Genomic DNA, 22,771 nt, shown 5'->3' on the forward strand with positions numbered 1-22,771 from the left:
ATACATCTTGCAACGTGCTGTTCAGAAGAGATCTACATCTACATTTATACTCCGCAAGCCACCCAACGGTGTGTGGCGGAGGGCACTTTACGTGCCACTGTCATTACCTTCCTTTTCTGTTCCAGTCGCGTATGGTTCGCGGGAAGAACGACTGTCTGAAAGCCTCCGTGCGCGCTGGCATCTAATTTTACATTCGTGATCTCCTCGGGAGTTATAAGTAGGGAGAAGCAATATATTCGATACCTCATCCAGAAACGCACCCTCTCGAAACCTGGCGAGCAAGCTACACCGCGATGCAGAGCGCCTCTCTTGCAGAGTCTGCCACTTGAGTTTGCTAAACATCTCCGTAACGCTATCACGCTTACCAAACAACCCTGTGACGAAACGCGCCGCTCTTCTTTGGATCTTCTCTATCTCCTCCGTCAACCCGATCTGGTACGGATCCCACACTGATGAGAAATACTCAAGTATAGGTCGAACGAGTGTTTTGTAAGCCACCTCCTTTGTTGATGGACTACATTTTCTAAGGACTCTCCCAATGAATCTCAACCTGGTACCCGCCTTACCAACAATTAATTTTATATGATCATTCCACTTCAAATCGTTCCGCACGCATACTCCCAGATATTTTACAGAAGTAACTGCTACCAGTGTTTGTTCCGCTATCACGTAATCATACAATAAAGGCTCCTTCTTTCTATGTATTCGCAATACATTACATTTGTCTATGTTAAGGGCCAGTTGCCACTCCCTGCACCAAATGCCTATCCGCTGCAGATCTTCCTGCATTTCGCTACAATTTTCTAATGCTGCAACTTCTCTGTATACTACAGCATCATTCGCGAAAAGCTGCATGGAACTTCCGACTCTTATCTACTAGGTAAATGAAATGCCGTGTGACGAGGGCCTCCCGTGGGGTAAACCGTTCGCCTGGTGCAAGTCTTTCGATTTGACGCCACTTCGGCGACTTGCGCGTCGATGGGGATGAAATGATGATGAGGACAACACAACACCCAGTCCCTGAGCGGAGAAAATCTCCGACCCAGCCGGGAATCGAACCAGAGCCCTGTGGATTGACAGTCTGTCGCGCTGACCACTCAGCTACCGGGGGCGGACATCTACTAGGTCATTTATATATATTGTGAAAAGCAATGGTCCCATAACACTCCCCTGTAGCACGTCAGAGGTTACTTTAACGTATGTAGACGTCTCTCCATTGAGAACATCATGCTGCGTTCTGTTTCCTAAAAACTCTTCAATCCAGCCACACAGCTGGTCTGATATTCCGTAGGCTCTTACTTTGTTTATCAGGCGACAGTGCGGAACTGTATCGAACGCCTTCCGGAAGTCAAGGAAAATAGCATCTACCTGCGAGCCTGTATCTAATATTTTCTGGGTCTCATGAACAAATAAAGCGAGTTGGGTCTCCATCCCCTCGTACTCTTAGGGATTTATGGAGAGGCCTTCAGGATTCATGGTGTCAGTTCCCTCCAGCACTACGTCAGACACTAGTCGAGTGGATGCCACGTCGTTTTCTGCACTTCTGTGTGCTCACGGGGGCCCTGCACGATGTTAGGCATGTGTACCAGTTTCTTTGGCTCTTCAGTGTATTTCAGTTTACAGCTGACTTAGGCTACTGTTGAGGTCTGCTGCAAGTTTCCTACACCTACAGCTACGAGAGACTCCTCTCCTATACGCTCAGACAGTTGGTCCAATCTATTGGTGATACAGCATGTGAAACTATCTGAATATATCTTTCTAAGAGCAGCCTTCTTACCGACTGCCATTATCCATTCCTCAGCCCCCATCTCCCTCCTCATTCTATCTAGTTACTCCCCTTCAACTGAATCTGAAGGGCTCCTCTTCCGCTGTTAACTCATTTTTTCACAGATGTAACACTGGACCCCTTTACTCAGAAATCTACAACTCTCACTTCACCCTAATGTGGAATGGCAGGTGAGTGGAACAACTTGGTTAATTACGTGGATTATACTTCACAATATTTATTAGTAAGAACTTTTCAACAATAATTATCAGGCGGCAAAAATCAATTAAAAACTCAAAAGAATCCACCTGTCACCACCAATCCAAAAAATAAAAAAAGGCAATCAAAATCAAGCTGCACAACTAGTTTTCTTCAAATTACAAATGATATGTTATTATACCTTTAGTAAAATTATACCTACGACACTATCCTGATAACAAAAGTGCCTCCAAAAGCTCCTTCGGGCACTGATGACCACTCAGTTGAGCGCCCGACAAACTAAACATAATCGTCTTCGTCAAAAGCTCCTTGCACTGGCTACAAGTAATTTCACAACTACTACTGACACAGCTGTAGTGTCACAGCCTCAAGGCGTTCAGTAACTTTTCCAACTTGATCGGCTATTTGCAATCATGGACCCAGCCGCATGTTGAGAGTAATTCGCACCAGCAGAATTGTGCTGCGTCTATCAAGGCACAGTGGTGTAACGAGTGATATTATTTTCGGAAGTGAAGGAATAGTGCATCTAAATGACTGCCTTGATCCATGGATTTCAGAATCTCGTGTGAGGAACGCCCAAACTAAGCTTTGCATCATCATTGTTTTGGGAATCTGTGCTGGTTAGCATGGAGGGGGTCATGCTGTTCGAGTTACCTGATTTATCAGCCCAGACTTTGTTGTCGGTTTCTACAACAGAAATACGTCAATGAAATCGGTGGGTTGTTTTGTGGAACACTTCTGCTACTCTATTTCTAGATGGTTGTGAACTGTGCGTTCTTCCAATCACGATGGGAGCTAACTCAGTTAACAATTCTGTACCGAAATTGACAAGGATTCCTTCGGACCCTGGAATCTTGTGTATTTCAGCAATAATATTGGGAGTAAAGAGGTGCAGCGTTGTGATACCTTCGAAGTAGAAGGTCTCGTTCCAGCGTGGGTTGAGTGTGCGCCGCTTGATCTTGGTCTCCAGCCGGTGCTTCTTGTCGGGCAGCAGTGTGACGCGCACGTAGGGATCCGACGTGCCGGAGATGTCCTTGGCGGCGAGATCTTTCCCCTGCGAAAAAACGAGAGCATGCATGACTGTCAGTCGCAACTGTACTGTGCGAAGGAAGCTGAGGCATGCTTGCTTACAAATTCAGTCGATCTCGCCAAGACAAATAAACAGAGGGGTCGTCAGAGTGATGGTGCTGCTAAAAAATCCGGTCTGATTTATTTTTGAATTAATTTGAAAATGAGTAGTTTTTATGCAGGTTAAACATCAATAAAACCCACAAACGGTGGGGACGGATTCCATTGGAAATGGAGGAAGAAATATGCTATACGTATCGTTGCCACGGGAAAGGCACTGACGAATGACAGTTCATGTGACAACGTTTTGGTGTACCTTGTGTGTTGCAGGCTATATGCTTTAGGCAGCGTATTGTAAGCAGCAGAATGGTCCGGTATTTATGCCGCGAACAAGCCGAGATGGTGATATGTATAGCCAAGCAGATGGAAACGATCGAGAGGCAGCACACTATACCAAAACAAGTATTCTCACAGGCACCAACCACATCACACAACATTTCAAGCCCTTTTTGGGAGCTAGTGTGATCATGGGTCCTGTCAGACGGAAGAATGTGCAGGGACAGGGAGATGGCGGACTCTGCGTATACCAGTTTTGCAGCTGGTACTGGAGTTCGTCTCAATGTCGTGTAGAACCCGGTCCTCCCAATCTGATGTACGCACGTTCGTCTGCATGAAAGGACCCATGATCACACAAACGCAAGAAAAAGGGTTTGAAATGTTGTGTGATGTGGCTGGTGCCTGTGAGGATACTTGTTTGTGTACGGCCAAGCAGATGGAAACGGCCGAGATGCATCACGGCTGTACCAAAACAGCATCTCTGCTTGTTCCCGACATGAATAACGGACCATTCTGGTGTTTACAATACGCTGGGTCAATCATGCAGCCTGCAACACCCAAGGAACGCACGGTACGTGGTCAGAGGAACTGCCATTCGTCAGCGCCATCTACCATGGCAATGATGCATTCCTGGACATAGGACCTTTTCTCCTCCATTTGCAGTCAGAAATTTGTCCCTGTAGTGTTTCGATTTTATTAATATTTATTCTGTATACCAATACACGCCGCTGTCCATTAAAATAGCAACAGAACGAGGGCTGCAAGCAACAGACGTCATGTTGACATTAAGTGTACTACGTGCTTGGATATGCAAATGGTTAGCATTGTATTGCAGATTCACAAAGTATACTGCGATCAAAAAGCATCTGGACACCTATTAGTGGACATTAATGTGGGTGGTGCCTTCCCTTGTGTTTTGGCATGGTAATATAAACAATCACCGTCTCCGACCTGTTCCTCCACTGTACGCAATACACAGTGCTATAAAATGTGTTCATATCTTTGCGCATTTAGCCTTTTCTTATTCGCAACACGAGAGCCACAGCTAGCCACGGGAAACAGCCTACACCTTAACATCACCTCCTCCATACTTCACTGTTGGCACTACACATGATGACAGGTAACTTTCTCCAGGCATTCGCCAAACCCAAACCCTTACATCGGATGGCATTTATCTATTCATCACTCCAAATCAACCGCTTCCAATCATCCGCTGTCCAGTGGCATCGTTCTAAGCTTCGCTTAGACTGGCCGCAGAAATGTATGGCTTATGAGAGAAGCTCGACGATTGCAGCCCATTCTTCTCTACTCCCTAAGCACGGATATTGTGCTACATGCACTCCTGGTAGCATGAGTGATTCCTTCCGGTGATTTAAAGTGATTTTTCACAACTATCGTTCCCAATGCCCTACGGTTTCTGTCCGTCAGTACATGATGTCTGCCTGGTCTTGAATTAACTGTGCTTCTTCCTTCACGTTACATTCACAGTCACGTCATCAACAGTCGACCTGGGCGACTTTAGAAGGAGTGACATGTCCGTGATGGATTTGTTATTCAGGTGACACAACTGTTTATTCACTTACATATCTAGTTTGAGTAGTCTGAGAAGGATGGGACAGGTAGTCTGCCGCGCCTTTGCAGTAGAAATCATTCCAACATTTGCCTGAAGAATAAATTTCCTTTTCTTTACGTCTATGGTCACAAACTTTTTGTCAACAGATTACCGGTTTCGGTCTACAATGACCATCTTCAGATCTGTTTTATAAAAACAATGTCCTAATGTACTGCAGCCATAGTGGCTTCGTCAAATGTTAAATGCAAAATCAGCACCAGCGTCGTCAAATACGTATATGTAGGTAACAGCACATGCAAGAGTCATCTTATCAGCAGCACATATCTGAAAATGGTCATCATGGACCGAAACCGGTAATCTGTTGACAAAAAGTTTGTGACCATAGACTAAAGTAAAGAATATTTATTCTGTGTTCGGGTCACTGTTTTATTCGCGACAATGTCGCAGCTTGTGAAATTTTCCTAAAGTACTGGGTGGTTATTATTAAACTTTCCCTACTTAACACGTTGTAACATGGAAAATAATTACCGTACGAGGACCAAACTTGGTAGCATTAATGTCAAGGACATGGGGAAGAGAAATAATGCAGAATCAGTTTAACTGAAACACTTTTGCTGGTACGGTACATCATACCATTACTTACCGGTACCATTAGTGCTACAATAGGGGCTCAATATGGTGCTCATCGTGTCCAGAAGTGTCTGAAAGCGGGGAATTGCATCCTGCACAGTAGAACGAAGGTATGCTGGCTACTTCTCTCGATATGATGCGCTTCAGATCAGCACAGGTGTAAATGTTCCCCTGGTAAACGCTGTCCTTCAGGTAGCCCCACAACCAGAAATCACAAGGAGTGAGATCAGGTGCCCGCCAAGCATTTGGAAACGATCGGCTGATAATTCGATCGTTTCCAAGTGGGTTTCGGAGAAGCAGGTGAACTTCATGAGCGATGTGTGGTGGTTCCCCATCTTGCGTGAAACCTGTTGAGTTCAATGGTCTCTCTTCTGTAGGGCAGGTATGACATGCTGGCGAAGCACATCACAGTAACCTGGCCAATCACATAGCACGTCTTTGGTCCTTCAAAGCCAGCATGTTCAAAAAAGAATGGGCCAGTGACGAACTTAGCCGTGAAGCCACACCATACGGTGATACGTTCACCATACAGAGGAACTTCATGCGCAGTGAAAGGAGATGAAGATCCCCACACTCGGCAATTTTGTGTGCTCTCGTCACCCATCAGAGAAAAATGAGCTTTGTCTGTCCATAGGATGGTCCAGAGCCAGCCCTCGTCAGCTTCAGTCCTTGTGAGAAAGTGGAGAGAAAACTCAACACATCGTTGTACGTCCTGTGGTACAAGCTGCTGTACGATATGGATCTTGTACAGATACCATTTGAGAGCGGTTCGAAGCATCTTCCGTACGGTGGACCACGGGACGTTCAACTGTCGTGACACAGCACGCGCATTGCCTGGCGATTGGGAATTACGTGCAGCGTTGTCTGCCATAGCAAGAGCGATCTCATCAACCACCTGTGGTGCAACCGGTCTTCCGCCTCTTCCCGGAGCGACGCCCAGTTCTCCAGTTGATTCAAACTTCTTCATAATGCTCCGCACAGCAGGTGGAGAAAGAGGACCCTTCCGTAAACCTTTTAGCCGGTGATATTCTCGAAGTGCAGCTGCAGCATTACTGTTGTTTTGATAATAGAGCTTCACCAATAATGCCCTGCTCCGTTTGTCCAAACTCATGTTGAAACATTCAACAAGTGCACTGCGACTGGTCAGGTGTGTGAGACATGGTTGCCATGGTTGGAACTAGACGGTGGCGCTGTGACGCGTGAAAATCATGCACCCACCACTCTGGATATTAATGCTACCAAGTTCGGTACTCGTACGGTAATTAGTTTCCGTGTTATAACGTTCTAAATAGGGAAAGTTTAATTATAACCACCCGATGATTTAGAAAAACCACGGAAAACCTAAATGAGTATGTCCAGATAAAGATTAGAGCCTCCACCTTTACCAGTACCATCCAAGTCCGTTTGAAACAGTGTCGCCTCATTGAGGTTATCTGTAATGTACAATACTGTTTTGCAAAGAGATTTATCAGTAATGTAGGAAGCTAGTGCTACACTGTTAATTTATCACTCCCAGTCAATGCCACATTATACACACATTACTTCGTAATGTAGCACTACACATACTATCAGTTAATATCACAGTCAAAATGAGGATGTTTGGTTTCTATTTTATGTACCTCAACTTCCCATTTGCTAGCCTGAAAAAACTGGATCAACACCCTGCAAAATGAGGTAGAGGTAAAGCCCTCTACAATCTGTATACGAGCTTATGCAGTATGGTTTTCAATCTGTAACCTATTTGATTGATTGATTTATTTATTTGTTTGAGAAAATCGAGTTATGCCTCATGCAAAAAGTGGAAACGTCTACCAACATGGGCTGAAATTCGATGGCAGCAGGATCATGGTCTACTGAGACTACTTCACCATAGTGGTGCTCGCACGGATTGGGATTTGACGACTCTCATGCGAATAGAGAATTGCCATGTAGTGGCTCAGAGATGCCACACAATTAGCGCCCGAGAGGATACGGTATTATTGGCTCGGCTGTGCTGTACTGTATTGTACAGTCATGTCCACTGTTACTAATTCCTTTGAGACGACGGCAGAGACAGGCAGGCAAGCAGTGATGTACCCAAAGACAGCATTGGGCACAGAAGTGGGACCACATTGTTTTTTAGATGAGTCCCAGGTCTGCGCATAGTGTCACGATGGACACACCCGCATGTGGAGGCTCTAAGGATAACGAACATTCCAGATTACAGTCATCATATTAGGCTCAGCAGTAGCTGTGTTGGTGTTGGTGGTGGTGGTGGTGGTGGTGGTGTGAGGTGCCACTGGGTACACAAAGCGATAGCCTCTGGTTCACGTAGCTAGTAATTTGGACAGCAGATGTTACGTTTCTGATGCTCTAAAGCCGGTGGCAGTGCTTCCTCTTAAATATCTCCGTGGTATTAACTTTCAATAACATGACTCCAGACCACATACTGACTGTGCTCTCCTGTGCTTCCTCAATACAGAGGCTGTCTAATTGTTGCCCTATACAGCACATTCTTAAGACCTCTCTTCTACTGAGAACATCTAGTAATGGGTTGTTGAGAGACTTGCGTGCCACAACACGCCTGATTCTACTGTTGATGGCTCAAATTGCTCTAAGCACTATGGGACTTAACATCTGAGGTCATCAGTCCCCTAGACTTAGAACTACTTAAACCTAAATAACCTAAGGACATCACACACATCCATGCCCGAGGCAGGATTCGAACCTGCGACCATAGCAGCAGCGCGGTCCTGGACTGAAGCGCCAAGAACTGCTCGGCCACGGCGGCCGGCCTCTACTGTTGATAAATTCTGGCATAACGTTGAAACAGAGAGGGGCGATTTTCCCGTCCAATCCAAGCTGAGACAGACTCGATACGGGGCGAATTAGAGCTGCTGTTGGACCAAAGGTGGCAGCTCTACGTACTAAAGTTTTCACTTGTTATACTGTCAATAATATAAACATTTAATCATGTATTCTGTCTGCTGTATAGGTGGCATCTGCATCGATTGCACCCGGCGTGCTGTGTGCCGTTCGCAGATGCGTGGAATATGAGAGATTTAAATCTCCCTCCAGTGAGCCGCTGGGCGATCTCGCAATTCTACGCTCGCTGTCTCCGATGAGGGTGCTACGGTTACACGCCACCAGAGGACGCTGAATACGTATGACTTCCTTGTTGTTGCTCTGATAGGCCGGCGCGTCTCTTTAAGAAGCCATACTCAGAGCATCGCCCCTGAAGCTTCGGCGATCTTGCAGACTTATCAACTTTAGTACGGTAGACTGTAGTGAGGAAAATACATCGACATTAGTACATGTCATTGTCTTGTATGATTACATCAACATTCAAGACTACTTGTTTCTATAAAAAAAATACTCTAACTGTATAATGTATGTGACTCAGCACCACAGAAGAGCCTACAACACTTCAAAGTTCTGCATACCTCCATTATTAGCTGTACATATTATAAATAAACTCATTAATGGGTTACATTTTTGTAGATGTCTGGCAATGCTTATTGGTCATCTTTACCATCGATACATAACTTCCTTCTACACTGTACATGCAAAATAAGTAAAATTTGTTACCTGCTATTTTCCCTGGAGGTGCAGTTTTAATGGCTACTTATATCAGATTAAGAGCAGCCGACCAGTTGCAAAGGATAAAGTAATCTTTACCTAGGTTTCAATAGATATAAATCTATCTTCTTCAGAAGACGGCAGTATTACATTAATATGAAGCGATATGTCCTTATCGTTTTTACAAACATCTGCCTAGTTTCGTTAGTCAAATAAAACATAGCCCTAAGAACAGGGTTTGTCAGATAAATAAAATAGGTACATGGAAGTTGGAGAGCGCTCTCCAACTTCCATGTACCTATTTTATTTATCTGACAAACCCTGTTCTTAGGGCTATGTTTTATTTGACTAACGAAACTAGGCAGATGTTTGTAAAAACGATAAGGACATATCGCTTCATATTAATGTAATACTGCCGTCTTCTGAAGAAGATAGATTTATATCTATTGAAACCTAGGTAAAGATTACTTTAACCTTTGCAACTGGTCGGCTGCTCTTAATCTGATTACGTGGAACCGTTGCTGTAGCGCAGCTATGTTCAAAGTACTGGCTACTTATATATTAATAATTGCGGATAACATTTGTTAAATTTTGTTATGGGATTGGAGAGGAATCCCACCATATGCAAGACAGCTTTGTAGTTTATGTTTCAGCACTTTATGTGCTACGGGAACTACCCAGAAAGTAATGCACCACATTTTTTTCTTCAACAATTCTTTATTGAACATAATGACAATTACACACACGAATGAATGGTGTTTTATCTACACACCCTATTATACAACATAATCACCATCCCATTTTATATCCTCCGTCCAGCGCGAAACGATGACATGTATGCCCTGTCGTACCAATCCTTGTCCTGGTGGCGGAACCAGTGCTTCACTGTGTGAATCACCTCCTCATCGTCCCCAAAACGTCTTCCACAAATGATATCCTTTAATGGACCAAACAAGTGGAAGACCGAGGGAGCTACGTCAGGGCTGTCAGGTGTGACAACCGTGGATGGTCTTCCCGACTGTTGAAAATCGTGGAGCTCCGCCGAACCGCCTTCTGATGACCTCACCCTCCGTGCCCAACGACTAACTGTACTTCTGTCGACAGCAGATGCTCCATAGACTTTGCACAAACGTTTGTGAATATTCCCCACAGTTTCTTTCTCTGCAGTGAGAAACTCAATGACGGCACGTTGTTTGTAACGTACGTCATCTATAGACGCCATTTTGAAACTGTACTACAACTACGCTATCCGTCGGAAGTGACGGAAACTTAGCGTGCTCGCTTTAAATAATACACACGTAACGTTTCCAATTCGTGGCATTGCCGGCCGAAGTGGCCGCGCGGTTCTGGCGCTGCAGTCTGGAACCGCGAGACCGCTACGGTCGCAGGTTCGAATCCTGCCTCGGGCATGGCTATGTGTGATGTCCTTAGGTTAGTTAGGTTTAACTAGTTCTAAGTTCTAGGGGACTAATGACCTCAGCAGTTGAGTCCCATAGTGCTCAGAGCCATTTGAACCATTTTTTGAATTCGTGGCATTGTTTTTGGATGAGAAAAAAAAATTCAGTGCATTACTTTCCGGGCAGCCCTCGTATCTTCAGTGGGTTTGTTTGTTTTCCTTCTGCTAAATTGTTACATGTGAACCCTTAAACAAACTTTTGGTAAAAAATATTTGCAATTGTAAAATGAGCGATTGCTGTTAAATGTTTTTACGTTGGTCTGCATACAGTAAGGAGTTGAGCCATGTATCACTGAGGTGAGGCATTCTATGTTGATTACGTACAATATGCCTAAAGTTTCTACTTTTATTGTACATTTGACCAAGCGGGGTAGCGCAGTGGTTAGTACAAAGAATTCGCATTCGGGAGGACGACGGTTTCAAACGCACGTCAGGCCATCCTGATTGAGGTTTTCCGAGATTTTCCTAAATCGCTCAAAGCAAATGCCGGAATGGTTCCTTCGAAACGACACGGCCACTTTCCTTCCCCATCCTTTCCTCATACGAGCTTGTGCTCCGTTTCTAATGATCTCGTTGTCGATGTGACGTCAAACTCTAATCTCCTCCTCCCCTATAACACGTTTGGAAACGACGTGGGTATATGCATTTGTTACATTCCTCACATGGAGCTCTTTGACGATTATACTAGTAGCATGGAAACAAGAGGAACTGCAACATTAACAAAATGATTTTTTGTAGAAGTACTTCGCCGGACAAACTGGTACTTTGAGTTACCAGTGGAAATGAGAGAATTAAAAGTAAAAATAGTAGGACGGCAAAATATTGAGCAAAAATTGTTCTGTCGTAAAACATACCGAGATGATCCGGAGGATGAGCGTGGTGTTCTGGAAGTCGTACTCGAGGCTGAAGTGTATCTGGCCGACGTTCTCAGACGACTCCGTGTTGTCGATGTACATGTCGAGCATCGACATGGAGCGGTTCTGCAGGAAGGCCATCTGCAAAGGAGAAGAGCGCCGGCGTGAGAGACGAGGCTCTGACGGCGGCGTTGGAGTCTGCTGCGAGGGATACACGGATTGTTTGCTCTGTCGCGAGGCGTCTCGTAAACCGGCGCTTGTGTTCACAGCGGGATTATGGTGCTAGGCTCACGCTTAGTGCAGGACAAACACAACTCACACTGACGTTTCTGAATGCTGCAACATCCAGAAAGGCTGACCGGCAAACCTGGGGTTTCTTGGGTACTAAGTTTGCTGCCATGCTTCTCCCAATACCGTACTGTGTCCGCCATCCTTCAGAGTTCTGGCCCCTGTCACACCTGTATAAGAACATCTAGCTGCCGGCCGAAGTGGCCGTGCGGTTCTAGGCGCTGCAGTCTAGAACCGCGAGGCTGCTACGGTTGCAGGTTCGAATCCTGCCTCGGTCATGGATGTGTGTGATGTCTTTAGTTAGGTTTAACTAGTTCTAAGTTCTAGGGGACTAATGACCTCAGAAGTTGAGTCCCATAGTGCTCGGAGCCATTTTTGAACATCTAGCTCTATGTTCATCTTCAAATTCTCCGCATATCTTCGTGGGGAATTCCAACCGCATCCCTCTTCCAAAAATACTGTAGACGTACTCAAGAATTGTGAGGTGATATTCTGCGGAACCTGACAAAAAGTGGCTAACATCTTTTACTCGAGGACTGGCAGAAAGCGAAGGACGTCGTAGCATAATTTGCCTACTTTGAGAGCGAAACACATGGTATTAAGAATTACTCACTCCAGACTGATACCGTGTAGCATGGCATTTACCCTTGATAATGGCCTCATTTCGATGAAGAAGGAAGTCTATAAGTTTCATGAATGCTACACTGCCGGAAAAAAATGCAGCAATCTCAAGAAGTGTGTTCAGCGGCACCAGGATATAATATGTGCATACTAAGTGTTTGTAGTATCAGAGATTCTTTTTTTTTTAAAAAAAGTTGTAGATGTATGTTGTTGCTATCACTTTACGGAAATGTATCTATGATACTGTGTCCAAGTACTGAACACGTCTGATGAACTCTTACCACGTTTTTTATTACCTGCTTTATTTTGGAGTTAATAGGTCGACCAGCATGGATTAGAGTTATTGGCCCCAAACATTCTATGTTGGTGGATATTTCTTCAGTACTTGTACTATTTGTCCTTTATGGAAACTTTCAGGGAGTCGTCTACGTTCCAACTGTTGTTAAGCCGTCAAGTTCGGTTTTTAGGATGTCTCAGTAATTAAGGTAGAACTCTGCTGGTACTCCAGCTGCACTTGACTATTTTGCTCTCGGCTTGTGGACAGTGCTTCAAATACTTCATCTTACGTTACTACGTCAGCGAGGGCGCTGTTTTCTGCGTCACTTACGGCAGCAACGATATCTTGCAGAATACAAGCTTCATAGTCTCGTCTCCTTCAGTTCCCGCATATAATTCACGGAAATTCCGTATTTTATGAGATCCTGTTGGGTTATCGTCTCCTCTCATATTTTAAATTACTCCGTTATTTTGTAGCGGGCCCGCTTTGTCGTTCATACTAGGTGGAAAAAGCGAGTCAGTTTCCTCTTATGCGATGTCATGTCTTCATCTCACTTTAAGAGCATCCAACTCACTCTTCTGTAGTACTGTGATATGTGTTCCTATTTTGTTTGTGTACTATTACTGGTTATTTGATCTGTATGTTAGAGTTCTCGAAAGCAAAGGAAAGGGAATTCGTCAGTGCACTTCTCCCGCTCACGCTAGTAACCATACTCTCTGGGCAGTGTCTTCAATTTCGGTTTCGCTTGCCGCATCCACCATTGCAGTTTGTTGCCGGGGCATTTCCTAATATTTCTTATGGGAGCCTTCCGTGTTCGTAACTCCGTCTCTTTTAATTCTATGTCGTAGAGTAAGCTGGTATTTAGCTTCTAGTAATACCTACCGCGAAAGGCCTGTTGTTTTGCCAAATTAATTCTGTTTACGTAGGCACAGTGATCCTAAAAGTTTACCAGCCAATTTTGGCAGCTGTGGCGTTAATAAATCTCGTAAGACACAGATCCCATCAATTGTACTTGCCGAGGTGCCGGTTACATAGGCGTAGGCCTTTTATGTCGCCGTTGTTAACGTCCCTAGAGTCCGGCTGTCTATTCCAGCTGCGTAGAAAAACTGTTGAAGAGACACTAATTTGAACCGTGACGAGATTTCGCTAAAGCTGGAAACGCAGATTTTATACGTTTGCAACATCTTTGTCACTCCCTGACTGTGGCCGGCCGAGGTGGCCGAGCGGTTCTAGGCGCTACAGTCTGGAACCGCGCGACAGCTACGGTCGCAGGTTCGAATCCCGCCTGCCTGAGCTGTTTTCCTGCTATCGATTTCAGATCGATTCTCTGCAGGAAATGTTACTGGAAACGTCGGGTTTTTTTTTTTTTTTTTTTTTTTTTTTTTTTTTTTTTTTTTTTTTTTTTTTTTTGAAACAGTGCTTCCCTCACTGTGGTGTGCATAACTACTGAATCAGGGGGACTGAATCAGGGGGATCATGAATAGTGTCCTCATTGTTCGCAGACGGATCATATTGTCCACAGCTGAAGCTCTGTTTGTGCCTACAAACAGATCGGAAAATAGAAACTGACATTTCGTAACATTTATTTCCATATGAAAGTTTCGTCTCGGGTACTCCTGCTTAACATGGTCAGTCTGGTTGCATATGAAACACGACTGGAGTTGCTCCAGATACGTTATATGGTTCTCATAGCCCTTTATGTTTATCACCGATCTAACTGGATATTTGACGTCAATGTTTACGTGGACGTCAGTCAACAGGAGTAACCTGATGATGATGGCACGTTACGCCGTCGAAAATTCGTTCAACAACGACCAGTCAACCCGGCTGCATACCCGAGGACCTTCAAGCATCTCATTCGCCGGTAAAATCTACGAACACACATTGTAGCTTCTGTCTTATACCATCGTTCGGCACTTCCATTAGTACATTAAAAACTCACGTTAGTCGTCTTCTGCCGCACTGACAGAAAACTTGGCCGCAAGTCCAGAAACTAGTGCCATTTCAAAGTTTCCTGAACACACCCAAAGAACGTGGTCGTAAACTAGGTTAGAAGAAATTTTGAAATAAAATATACTTGATCTCTATTAAGTCTGAGATTGGTAATTATCCATTGTCGGATTTCTAAGGCTCGTTGTCCCTTGAAAATTCAAATTTTACAGTATTTTTTCTGTGGTATGTTTCCATTGCAGTTATACTTTTCCTTTAGTGAAGATAAACGTAAATAACACTTGAACGATCAGGAACCGTAAACGATGACGAAACGAACACATTTGAAGGCCCCACAATAACCGCAAGCAAACCATAATTACACGCTCGCGTGATCTGCCATGTGCAGACTTGATCGGATAACTGACGGAGAGGTACTAAAGCGAATCGAGGGGAAAAGAAAGAAAAAAGAAGGGATCAGTTGATAGGACAGAAAAAAAGTTCAAATGTGTGTGAATTCCTGAGGGACGAAACTGTTGAGGTCATCGGTCTCTAGACTTACACACTACTTAAACTAACTAATGCTAAGAAAAACACACACATCCATGCCCGAGAGAGGACTCGAACCTCCGGCGGGAGGGATCGCCCAATCCGCGACATGGCGCCTCAAACTGCGCGGCCACCCCGCGCGTCCAATAGGACTGATATTGAGACACCAAGGAGCAGTCAATTTGATAATGGAGGGATTTTCTGGGGCAGAACGAGTACCCTTAAGCTTAGCATGTATTTAAGAAACCGCCCGCCATCTACCCCGTTGTTGTGGATGCAGTGCAGTCCAGGATACTCCATACCAACGAGCAACCAAGAGGTCTACAAGCGTGAAAACGTCGCACACGCATGTGACTATAGCCTCGTAGGAATCTACCGCTAACTGACAGTAAATTACAACGTTGGCCTAGTGTCTCAGGGAGGAACTACTTACAATGGTGGCCTCGACGTTCGGATCACAGATTTACTTCAAACTTTGTACACTTTTAATAGTTCATTAGGACAAAATAATATTTAGGAAGAAAGACGTGCTACTTTGGCGGTTTCGAGAAAATCACAAGAGAAGTCTTACGCGTCAATGATGTGCCGACGCGTTGCAATCCTGCGTGAAAGATGGTTCAAATGGCTCTGAGCACTATGGGACTTAACATCTGTGGTCATCAGTCCCCTAGAACTTAGAACTACTTAAACCTAACTAACCTAAGGACATCACACACATCCATGCCCGAGGCAGGATTCGAACCTGCGACCGTAGCGGTCACGCGGTTCCAGACTGAAGCGCCTAGAACCGCACGGCCACACCGGCCGGCGAGTGAAAGATGTCGGTGGTCATGTAATTAATGTTCAAGTTCCATAATCGGTGGAACGCTGGGTCGAGGCCCGCTCACGTTTCTATAACTTGTATTTTTTTCAACACTAGTCATATTATTCTGTGCATATTACATTTGAAAGGTAATAATATCAAAAGACACAAGTATCTTCACTAACTTTAATTGAATTTCCTATGTTATTTCACTGTTTACTATTTTTTATTATTACAGTAAATTTATGCGAATTATATTTCTATACGCAAGTTAAAAACCTTATCAGTCGTCTTCAAACTTGTTCAACTTGATTGACAATCAACAAGAAATTTGCTTTTCGTGAAGATGCTGTTAAAATACATTCAATCGTACATCGCCAATTTTAGGCACCCATATTTACGAAAATGTTGCGTTACGCATGGTTTTACATCAAAGTGTCGGAAGAGAGAAATTTTTTAAAATGTCAAAGAGCTTTATTTTTCCCCAGAAACTCTGAAGATTCTTTGTGCTTGTGGGAAAACTGAAATTCTTTCATTGTAGTAGAGCCGTTTTAATTTATTTTTTCCGTGACTGTATGAAAATTATCACCCTGCAACTTGTAATGTCGAAAGCACATCCGACGATTCATCGTACATTATCCTCACATTCTGGCATGCTGTAACTCAATGTATTATTGAATAAAGTTGCCGGCCGCTGTGACCGAGCGGTTCTAGGCACTCCAGTCCGGAGACGCGCGACTGCTACGGTCCCAGGTTCGAATCCTGCCTCGGGTATGGATGTGTGTGATGTCCTTAGGTCAGTTAGGTTTAAGTAGTTCTAAGTTCTAGGGGACTGATGACCTCAGATGTTAAGTCCCATAGTGCTCAGAGCCATTTGAACCATTTGAATAAAGTTATTCACATCTTTATTTGTCGACGTTTTACTTGATATTTCCAAGCCAGTCTCTCGTCCTAGGAACGTGTGCCTACTGTTCGAAGCCTCCAGATGCAAAGCAGCTGTCGGTACTTTACCCGACTGCAGGTACAAGGGATTTCGAAACTGACAATAGGCGTATATTTTAAGGAAAAATTTATGCGTCTTGTCGTTCACTTGTTGATATTTATAAATACAACATTTGTTGTGATAATAAAAATTAGCAAACAGTGAAATAACACTGCAAATTCAGTAAAAGTTCATGCAAATGCACATGAGTTTTCATAGTATTTATTTCAAAGGTAATATGTACGAAATAATACGACTGGTTTTGAAATCAATATGAGTTAAAAATGTGAGCGGGACTCGATACAGCAATCCACAGATTGCGGAGCTTGAACGCTAACCGCGTCACCACCACCATCTCGTGTTCAGGATCGCAACGCACCGGCACATCACTGACGCATAAAACTTCACTTGTTATTTTCTCGAAATCGCCTAAGCATATTATATTGTCCTAATGGACTACTGAAAGTGCACAGAGTTTAAAGTATATCCGTGATCCGAACGACATAGTCTCCCATTGTTAGTTGGCCTCAATCGTTAACTATCTCCGTATCTCTTCTTAAAACTGTTGTGCAGTATTTCCAGTGCAATACGTATCCAGAACTAATTTGAGGAAGAAATGAAATGCAGTAATTCTGTAACAAATTTCCAGCGACTCTGGATCCCTTATTCCAAAAACTCAGAAAATTTATTTCTTTAATGAATCAGTTTTAAGTTGTGTGGGCTCTGCGTCCAGACTAATAACTGCATTGTGATTAAATGTACAATGACTTAAAAAACGTTTTTGTGAACGGAAGTGAAACAATCCGTGCTAACTGAAATTCCCAGGCAGTAAGTACAAAACAAACAAACAACTTCCCATAGCCATGGAAATACTGGAGTATCTGTGAAAATCCAACACTGCATTAGTAAAAGTGTCAGGAAGTATGTTCTGTTTTATTATTTCATTATCTTTTTGTCTCGCTTGCAATGTCAGTTTGGGTCAATGGCAACTGGTTTCGAAAGTGGCCATTCATTATTGAACCATTAACTGAATGGTTCAGTTAAAGGCCACTTTCGAAACCAGTAATCCAAACGTAACGCTTCATTATCGAACCATTAAATGAACCGCACTCGAAACCAGTCACCATTAACCCAAAAGTGACGATCCATTACTGGAATATTAACTGAACCACCACACTGCTTTGATAATGAATCGTCACGTTTGGGTCAATGGTGACTGGTTTCGAACGTGGCCATTCATTATCGAGCCATTAATTGAGTGGTTCAACTAATGGTTCGATAACGAATGGTCACATTCGAAACCAGTCACCACTGACCCAAATTGTCAGTGCAACTGAGATAGAAAAAAGTAATAATATTGGAGTATTGGTTTGGTAGCGTGCAGTCTATATGTTCGCGGTGTTTCTGTAAGCGTGTATGTTTCGTCTTGAGTAACTTTCCTAAGTAGTCGAGGTAGATAACATAAACCTGTGAGGTAACGTTTCACTCTGAAGTAAGTCATATCGAATGTTGGTGGTGGATGAAATTTTCTCTGCCAATATTTGGACGGCAAAGGGAGGAAATGTGATGGCGTAAATTTTCTGATCACCAGTCTATTCCACTCTTCTCTGCAGTGTATCATGAAGTGAGAGCATATGACGCCATTGTTGACGATCTGCCTAGCGGATGGGGACATTAAGCTTTGCGGGAGTCTTAGTGGTAATCGAGAGTAGGAGGCCATGTTATCGCACCGGGTTTCACCCCTTCCCCTCCTCTCTCGATCATCATACAACACAAACATAGCTTCACATTGTACATCATTCATTGCACACAACGAATCCACATACGACACAACTCTGACTTATCCACACCGCGCATTTCAGCAGGCGGCTTAACCTACCCGATGGGATATCCCAGCCAAAAATGTCATAGAGCATTTTTTCCTATCTTGAGTGAATGGAAACTATGTGGGAGGCGTCGCACTTACTCTTACCACCAGCGTGGTGAGTGCAGCACGCATTGCAGGGTTGGGAGTATGCAGTGGCTCGTGGCCTCTGACTCACCGAGGAGTGCTCGCCCTTCGCACCCGCACTGGCGCCGGCGCCGCCCTGGCCCTTTCCCTGGCCCTTGGATCCCTGCGGGCCTCCGCTGCCCGGCGTCCCCGGGGTGCCAGGGGTTCCAGGCGTCCCCGCTGCCGATGACGACTGGGCCGCTCCAGACTTGGACCCGGAGCTGGTACCCATCGACCTGCCAAACACAAGCCACGGTCCTGTTGAAGCTTGTAACATAAAAGACCGGGACTGACGACTGCAGTATATGAAACATGTGGTTAGTGAACAACACGATAAGCTGCGTCGAGTATTACACTGAGGTGACAAGCCATGCGATAGCGATATGCACATATACAGCTGGTGGTATATCGCGTATACAAGGTATAAAAGGTCAGTGCCTTGACGGAACTCCCATTTGTACTTAGATGATTAATGTGAAAAATAATATTTCCGACGTGACTATGGCAGTGGGAATCAACAGCCTTTGGAAGCACAACTGTATTTGGAGCTAGACGCATGGGACATTCCATTTCGAAAATGGTCAGGGATTTCATTATTACGCGATCCCCAGTGTCAAGAATGTGTCGAGAATACCAAATTTCAAGCATTACCTGTCACCACGGACAACGTAGTGGCTGACAGCCTTCACTAAACGACCGAGAGCAACGGCTTTTGCTTAGAGCTGTTAGTACTAACAGACTGGCAACACTGCGTGAAATAATCACAGAGATCAAAGTGGAAAGTACGGCGAGCGTATCCATTAGGGCAGGTTGGCAAAATTTGGCATTAATGGGCTACGGCAGCAGATGACCAACGTCAGTGCTCTTGTTAACATCATGAATCGCCTGCAGTGCCTCTCTAACGCCCTTGACGGAATCGGTTGGACCTTTTTTTTTTCTTTTTATTTTTTTTTTTTGAGTCATCAATCTTCTGACTCTTTTGATGCTGCCCAATTCCTTTCCTGTGCCAACCTCTTCTCTTCATCTCAGAGTAACACTTGCAACCTACGTCCTCAATTATTTGCTGGATGTATTCCAATCTCTGTCTTCCTCTACAGTTCTACCCTCTACAGCTCCCTTTAGTACCATGGTAGTTATTCGTTGATGTCTTAACAGATGTCCTATCATCCTGCCCCTTCTTCTTCTTCTTCTTCTTCTTCTTCTTCTTCTCAGCGATTTTCACAAATTCCTTCTCTCCCTATTCTGCGTAGAGGTCCCTCTTTCCTAACCTTATCAGTCCATCAAATTTTCGACATTCGTTTGTAGCACGTCTCTAATGCTTCGATTCCGTTCTGTTCTGGTTTTGCCGGCCGGAGTGGCCGTGCGGTTCTAGGCGCTACAGTCTGGAGCCGAGCGACCGCTCCGGTCGCAGGTTCGAATCCTGCCTCGGGCATGGTTGTGTGTGATGTCCTTAGGTTAGTTAGGTTTAATTATTTCCAAGTTCTAGGCGACTGATGACCTCAGAAGTTAAGTCGCATAGTGCTCAGAGCCATTTGTTCTGGTTTTCCCACGATTCGTGTTTTATTAACGCGCAATGCTCTTCTCCAAAAGTACATTCCCAGAAATTGCTCCCCCAGATTAATGCCTATGTTTGACATTAGTAGACTTCTCTTGGCCTGGAATGCCTTTTTTGCCAGTGCTAGTCTGCTTTTGATATCCTCCTTACTCCGTCCGTCATGGGTTATTTTGCTGCCTAGGCAGCACAGTTCATTAACTTCACGTACTTCATGTCTATCAATCCTTACGTTTCTTGGCGTTCTCATTTCTGAGACTTCCCATTACTTTCGCCTTGCTTCAATTTACTCTCAATCCACATTCTGTACTCAGTAGACAGTTCGTTACATTCACTGAGAATATTAATGTCATGCGCGAATCATAACATAGATATCATTTCATCCTGAATTTTAATTCCACTCTTGAAACTTTCTTTTATTTCCTTCATTGCTCCTAAGATCATAGACTGAATACTGGGGACAAAAGACTACATCCTTGCCTTCCACCATTTTTAGTTCGAGCACTTCGTTCTTGGTCGTCCAAGAGGGAGTACCTCTTGGCTCTTATTCATGTTGCATATTAGCCGTATCTCCCTGTAGCTTATTGCTATTTTCTTCATGATATAGAACATCTTGCACCATTTGACACCGTCGAACGCTTTTTCCAGGTCTATAAATCCTATGAGCGTATCTTTATTTTTCTTTAGTCTTGTTTCCATTATCTACCGCGACGTGAGAAATGCCTCTCAGGTGCCTATACCATTCCTAAAGCCAAACTGATTGTCATCTAGCACATCCTCAATTTTCTTTACATTATTCTTGTCAGCAACTTTGATGCATGAGCTATTCAGCTGATTGTGCGATAATTATCGCACTTGTCAGCTCTTGCACTCTTTGCAGCTATGTGGATGATACTTTTCCCAAATTCTGGTAGTATGTCGTGAGACTCATACATTCTACGCACCAACGTCAATAATCACTTCGTTGTCACAAGCCCCAATGATTTTAGAAATTCTAATGAAATGATATCTACCCCTTCTGCCTCAATCGATCCTAAGTCTTCCAAAGCTCTTTTAAATTCTAATACTGGATCCCCTATCTCTCCTATCTCGATTCCTCTATCTTCTTCTTCACTTTATCAGACAAGTCTTCTCCCTCACAGAGGCCTTCAATGTACTCTTTCCACCTGTCTCTTCTCTCCATTTAACTGTGGAATTCCCATTGCACTCTTAACGTTACCTACCATCCTTGCTTTTAATTTCACCGAAGGTTGTTTTGACTTTTCTATAGGCTGAGTCAGTCATACCGACTATCATTTCTTTTTCGATATCTTCATATGTTTCACTCCGACATCTCCCATTAACTTCCCTGTACTTTCTATTTATTTGGTTCGTAAGCGAGTTGTATTTCTATATTCCTGAACTTCCACGAACAACTGTGTACTTCCTTCTTTAATCGATCAACTGAAGTATTTCTTCTGTTACTCATGGTTTCTTCACAGTTACCTCCTTTGTATCTACGTTTTTCTTTCCAACTTCTGTGATTGCCCTTTTTAAAGATGTCCATTTCTCTTCAACTGAACTGCCTACTAAGCTATTCCTTATCACAGTATTGATAGCCTCAGAGAACTTTAAGCGTCTCTTTTCTTTCGTTAGTACATGTATGTGCTACTTCTTTGCGCATTGATTCTTCCTCACTAGTCTCTTAAATTTCAGCCCACTCTTCATCACTACTAAATTGTGATCTAAGCCTATATCTGCTCTTTGGTACACCTTCCAATCCACTATCTGATTTTGGAACCTCTGCCTGACAGTGATGTAATATAACTGAAATCTTCCCGTATCTCGCAGCCTTTTCCAAGTACTCCTCCTTTTATGGTTCTTGAACAGTGTATTCTCTATTACTAGCCAACGTTTATTGCAGAACTCAATTAGTCTTTCTCCTCTCTCATTTCTAGTGCCCATATTTTCCTGTCACCCTTTCTTCTACTCCTTCTCCTACAACTGCATTCCCCACTCCCATTACAATTAGATTTTCATCTCTTTTACGTACTGAATTATCAATTCAGTATTCTCATATACTTTCTCTTTCTCTTCATCTCCAGCTTGCGATGTCGGCTTGGGGTTGGGTTGTTTTGGGGGAGGAGACCAGATAGCGAGGTCATCGGCCTCATCGGATTAGGGAAGGACGGGGAAGGAAGTCGGCCGTGCCCTTTGAAAGGAACCATTCCGGCATTTGCCTGGAGTGATTTAGGGAAATAACGGGAAACCTAAATCAGGATGGCCGGACGCGGGATTGAACCGTCGTCTTCCCGAATGCGAGTCCACGTCGGCATGTATATC

General features: G+C 44.0%; 1 protein-coding gene across 1 annotated transcript in view; it reads right to left on the minus strand.

The window, feature by feature from the left end:
* LOC124711814 (synaptotagmin-7-like) overlaps positions 1–22,771 on the minus strand; it is a 540,385-nt gene that overhangs the window by 47,213 nt on the left and 470,401 nt on the right. Inside the window, exons 4-6 of the mRNA XM_047242038.1 lie at positions 18,950–19,133; positions 11,460–11,600; positions 2,891–3,038 (exon numbers count right to left, since the gene is read on the minus strand). Of these exons, the coding sequence (XP_047097994.1) occupies positions 2,891–3,038; positions 11,460–11,600; positions 18,950–19,133 (473 nt within the window). The remainder of the gene's footprint in view (positions 1–2,890; positions 3,039–11,459; positions 11,601–18,949; positions 19,134–22,771) is intronic.

The sequence above is a fragment of the Schistocerca piceifrons genome, chromosome 8, assembly GCF_021461385.2.
Source record: "Schistocerca piceifrons isolate TAMUIC-IGC-003096 chromosome 8, iqSchPice1.1, whole genome shotgun sequence".
NCBI lineage: Eukaryota > Metazoa > Arthropoda > Insecta > Orthoptera > Acrididae > Schistocerca > Schistocerca piceifrons.